At 36.0% G+C, this 6000-nt stretch overlaps 1 protein-coding gene across 1 annotated transcript in view; it reads left to right on the top strand.

Annotated features, from left to right (window-relative positions):
- Positions 1-667: 667 nt before the first annotated feature.
- Positions 668-6000, top strand: part of LOC148952846 (uncharacterized) — a 43859-nt gene continuing 38526 nt past the window's right edge. Inside the window, exon 1 of the mRNA XM_089087444.1 lies at positions 668-798. Within this exon, the coding sequence (XP_088943570.1) occupies positions 789-798 (10 nt within the window). The 5' untranslated portion in view covers positions 668-788. The remainder of the gene's footprint in view (positions 799-6000) is intronic.

Below are 6000 nucleotides of genomic sequence, written 5' to 3'. Positions count from 1 at the left end.
TTCATTGAAAACCCGTCTGTCTTCCTGGGCTAGGAGGTACGCTTCTAGCAACAGCTTGAAATGTTCCTGAAATCCGAATTTCCTGCTGGTACTTGTAAGCTCGGAGGTGATTGCTGATAACTTCGGGTATTGAAACAGGAAATGCTGAATAATTTAGGATGTTGATGCGCTGGCATTTGCGACACCTTTTAACAATGCCATTTTAATTTTAAACATTCCACCATAAATAATGAACACTTTACCTTGTTATTATTACCTTTTTTTTACAGGTACATGGCATGTCCAGACAAGGCCGATTTTTTTCGGAGGGGGTTTTACTCAAAACAAAATTTCGGGAGGGGGGTCACACAAAAGACCTCAAAAAACGCTTACAAAATTTGTTTATATTAATTTTTTGTTACGTTTTTACGAGTCAGAAAAACATTTCGGGAGGGGTTCAAACCCCCCTAACCTCCCTTCTGGGTACGGCCCTGTATCCTTAGACACTGGAAAATGGTCTTTCAATGTATAAAAGAGTTTCTTGACCTATGAATGGATCAAGCAAACTATTTTCGCTTTCTAGTCTTAAGCTCATGTAATTTATCTTCTATTTCAAACCATCATATTTGCGTTAGATGACAGACACAATTTACACCTCAAATATTTCATTATTCTTGCTTGACCCTGAGCCGATCATTGTGCTTTGAGAGCAACCTAAAATGAATTAAAAGCACTTTGCTTAGATGGTGATAGAAATTTAATTTTCTATCTCTCTAAAGGCTATATTGATCTAAGTAAAATTTTCAAAAATGTTTTCTGGTAATTTTCTGTTTTTTGGCTTTGTAATATGTTCATTTGTCTGGAAATTTAATGTAGGTTCCTAAGCCTCTGACCATCAAGAATAAACGCTCCCCCCTCTTAAGCTTGTACAAGTATGGTAGCTTAATCAGGCACTTTTAGTAGCCCAGGTATAGCCTATTTCAGGGCTTTCCAAATGCAATCGTTATTGTAAATTCGTAATCTGGATTGTGAAATACTTCACCACACTGAGAGTATAGATCATGTAAATGTTGTTTGCTTACAGTAGGGTAGCACACTCACAGCAGCAACATTTTAAGAAATTTAAAATAAATTTCTTGTGAATTATTATCTCAATTAATCAGTAATTGTACTGACTCAATCGTGCTCAAATCCTTCTCAGGGCCATACTGTGGTGTTTCTTTTGATCCTGAAAATTTCCTCACAGTAGAGTGCAGAAGGTTTGTTATCATTGTAATATCCTTTCTTTCTTCCTTTCTTGTTTTAGTTTAAAGCTTATTCCAATAGGCAATGCTTAGAAGTCCTCCAAAAAAAGTCCCCCCAGATCCCACCCCAAATACCAGTGAAACTGATACCCATATTGGCTGGTCAAGCTCACTATCACAAAGTTCACATGATAGACTAGTTCCAATTCTGAGAATAGGACAATGATCAGTGTAGGGGCTAATGTTGCTATAAATGATGATAATGGAAGGTTTTAAGAGGTCCTTTCTTGTAGCTCTAAAAAAAGGAAAAAACCTTCCCGATCAAAAACATTTCCCCCCTCACCACCGAAGATCCTCCCTCCCAAAATTTAGTAATTAGCCATAAAATTTTTGTTATTAACTCCTTTGAAATGAAAAAGAGTACTTCAATAAGAGTTGCAATTTTAAAATTGATAAAATCAATGTTCACTCTTAATATTCACCATGATGGATCTTTGCTAATAGCTGTCCAAGATCAGAAATCAGCAGACACAATAATTAATCTAAAATGCCTTCTGAATGCCCTAGTTAATGCATCTAAATGGAACCCAAAAGAATCCCCAACACAAATAGTAATTTATAATGTTCCCCCAGAAATACCCATTCAGGAGTTAAGCGATGGGGCCTCAGATAGGGCTGGCAACACAATCCCAGTTGAAGAAGTTACCCAACTTGGTAAACCTAACTCTAATGGCCTAAAAACAAATAGATCCTTCGAATTTACGCTGAAGAAAAAATTTATATCTCAGAAAAGTTATCCCTATTCGGGGAAATCAAACAACACAAGGAATACAAGCCAAACCCTATCCAGTGTCAGAAGTGTCTCAAACTGGGAAACAAAACAAACAAATGCAATGAAATTCTCCTAGAGTGTAGTAATTGTAAAGCATTGCATCCTAAAGAGTTGACAACTTGCAACAACACTCAGCCTACATGCATCAATTGCAAAGGCCCACATGAATCTACCAATAAATCACTATGCCCTGCATATAAGAAAAGAGCACTAACACTCCAAATAGCAACAGAGAATGTGTTGTGAAGTGTTAATTTTATGGTAATTGGGGGGTTGTAGTCGTAGATGCCTTTATTCTCCCTTTATAGGGGAGATAAACTCTGGCCCTAAGGTAATTAAACTTTGGTAGCGTGCCTTAGGCTATGACCAAACTAATGAGGTGTACCGACTGGGTATGTTCAAGAGGCTAAAAGTAGATTGTAGAGAGGTTGTCTAAAATACAATACTTTTATTCATTTAACATATAATATAATCGGATGTATTCTGTCTACTGGGACTGGCTGTCCCAAGTAGACCACAAGTCTCAAAAAAACAACAATAATATATAAATAGATACTTAGACACTTACAGCAATAAGACAAAGTTCCAAAGTATTTCTAAAACAATGGACCAGAGGTCAGTCCGGCATAAAGTTAGTATAAGATCTTCCCTTCCAATAAAATGTATCTTTTATATATTTTTATCAACCACACCTTCCCACATAATCGCTAGGAAGTGGTAATTTCTCAATTTCCCAATAAACAGAACTTAGCAGGATATGTTCCTTATCTTAATAAAAAGTGGTATTTCAAAACTTCATATTTGCATCTTATATATTTTTACTAAATTAATAATTAACTAAATTAGAAAGCTTTACCACAAATGCCATTCCATACCCCCTTTGCAGCAATGGAAGCAAATGCTGCCCAACAATACCACATAAAACCCGTAATGAAACCAACCAAACCCCCCAAGTCAAACGCCCCCAATGCATCAAGTACCCCGTATAAGACACCATCTTCTAAGCCCCCTAGCTCACAGCCCGTTCCGACGGAATCACCACGTCAACAAGCCTCCTTGTCCGGTGAGATGAGGTCTGCCTGTCCCCCCCTCCCAAGAAGAAACAAACCAGAAGCACTACCAGGAATTAATCCCTTAACTGACAAACAGGATACACAACCAAACATGCAATTCCCAAATATATGCTTATTCATTCTAAATTGTAAGGCAGTTCAGGCCATGAACATACATCAACTACAGAAAACAAAAATCATTGCAGAATTGGCAAAAATCTACATCCCTGATGATATGCTCATTCAAGCAAAAAAAGATCTTGCTTTACTATTAACAAAGCTGAACATTGATAAACAGTCATATGAAAAATAAATCAACAACGCAACACATATCAATACTTCAGTGGAATGTAGGATCACTCACAGAAAATAAGCTAAATGAACTAATATCTTTTATGAATAATAATTCCATTAATATTGCTTGCCTACAGGAAACTCATTTAACCGAAAATCAACAAATTAAGTCTCTGGGATATACTATCCTGAGAAAGGATAGATCATCAGAGAGAAAAGGAGGTGGAGTAGCTTCAATAGTTAAAAATAATATAAAATTCTGTGGCATCATCTTTCCAGATTTTGCAAATGATGTTGATGCAATTGGTATCAGTGTCTGGCTGAATAATACAAAAACCTACATAATGAGCTTTTATAACCCCAATGGCCAAACTACAGATGCCATGGATTTCTTTAATTATATAAATAATTCTAATATGTTAAAAAATATCATTATTTGCAGAGATTTCAATGCCCACAGCCTTTTGCAGGGGAATAAACCAGCAAATAAAGCTGGTAAATTGATTGAGTATATGACTTCAAATAATATTGAATTAGCTGTTGCTACCCCTCCAAACCTGGATACATATTTCAACCCCAAAAGTGGCAGATTCTCTAAAATTGACCTACAAATTGTGTCATTAAACATTTTGAATAAAATTTGTATAAATAAAATTGATAGTCTATGTACTGACCACTTTGCTATAGTTTGCTCCCTAAATGAACCTGCTGAAACCCAATCACACACCTCAGAATATATCAACACTAAAGCAAATTGGTCTATGTTCCAAAATAAGCTAAATGATGAAATTGCAAGTTTCACCCCAAATTCATGCCTTTCAAACACAACAGTTGACACACTTGCTGATGTCTTGGCATCTTTACTAATAAATACAGGTAGTAATGCTATTCCCAGGACAACACCCAAAAAAACCTTCCCTGAACATATTCCCAAATCATGGTGAACAAATGAGAGCCAAAATAAACGGAGAACAAAAAAGGCATCTAGAAGAGCATTCGTAAAAAAACCATCACCTAGTACATATTTATGAAAAATACAAGCATAATCTAATCTAAAAAGGACTATAATAGATGCTAAATATAAATACTGGAATAATTTTGCAAATAATCTCTCCAGAGAGACACATGAGCCAATAATACATAATGTCATTAGCCAAATCTGTGGGAAAAAGACTTCCCCCAACCCACTCCTGTATGAGCTTATACATAATAATACCCTTTATGACAATGATAATGAAAAAGCTAAGCTATTTGCAACTCTTTTTGTTAATATGCTAACATCAAATAATTGAAGCAAAATATCCCCAATTTCTATGAACCCAAGTTACCAACCACACCCAGGATCTGAGTATATAACTAGTCCATTTTCAATCCAGGAAATGAATGATGGAATACATCATATTAGGACCAAAACTAGTGGCAGCTATGACAATATACACCCTACATGGATAAAGAATCTCACCCCTTCATACAAACAGGAACTGCTAAACTTTTATAATCACGCTTGGGCATCTTCTATGTTCCCCAATATATGGAAATGTTTGTCCTTCCTACCAATCCTAATGAAAAATAAACCAAGAGATAACCCTGAATCCTGTAGGTTTATAATGATTACTCCTGAGACGGTGAAAATAATAAGGAAAATGATATCACGGAGATTCCTTTGGTTTGTTTAAAAAAATTATGTGACCCATCGCACTCAAACCGAGTTGAGGACGTACTACTCCCCAGCATATTCCTTTATTTTTCTTGCAATTGCAATAACTGAAACATTCTCAAAAAATAATATTATAGTTGTAGCTTTCCTAGATTTTGAAGGGGCATATGACAATGTGAACCATCAAATCCTTTTAAACAAACTTGCAAACCTTGGACTACCCCCCAAGCTAGTATCTTTTATAAAATCTTTCATAGAAGTGCAAAGTTTCATAATTGTGTTGGTTCAGCCTCTTCACCCCAAAAGACAATAACCAAAGGCCTACCTCAGGGAGCAGTCCTCAGTTGCCTCCTATTTGCCCTATATCTCTGGGACATGAACCTCCCCCACACGAATCTACAATATGCTGACGATCTGGTGCTATGGTCATCTGGAAAAACCTTTGAGATAACACAGTTAAATCTGCAAAAGTCACTTTTCCAATTAGAAAAATTCTCTCAACATTCAGATTTACCCACTGCACCTACCAAGTAAGAAATAATCCAATTTCACCGAAAGTGGAACCATGTTAATGCAAAACTTAACTCTAAATGGAACAACTATTCCAGAAGATAATCATATTAATTACCTAGGTCTCATGCTTGACCAAAAACTTAATTTCCACCTCCACATTTCAAACACAATAAAAAAATGCTATAGAAAAACAAATATACTAAAAAGACTTCTTTCCACACCCTGGGGCTGTAAGGAGAAAACCTTACTCCAATTTTACAAATCACATATAAGACCTCATTGTCTATGGTGCATGTGCAAAGACCCAGGTGCAAAAAATTGAAACAACACAAAATGATATAATACCTCTCATATTTGGTCTTAGGAAACCCACAAGCACCAAGTTTCTGCTTATGGAGAGTGGATTAACAACAATAAGGGAGAGACGTA

The sequence above is a fragment of the Artemia sp. Qi Xiang Cuo genome, chromosome 4 (assembly GCF_049724085.1).
Source record: "Artemia sp. Qi Xiang Cuo chromosome 4, ASM4972408v1, whole genome shotgun sequence".
NCBI classification, from domain to species: Eukaryota; Metazoa; Arthropoda; class Branchiopoda; order Anostraca; family Artemiidae; genus Artemia; species Artemia sp. Qi Xiang Cuo.
The sequence above is the reverse complement of the archived record's forward strand: the minus strand, read 5'-3'. Positions and strand labels throughout refer to the sequence as shown.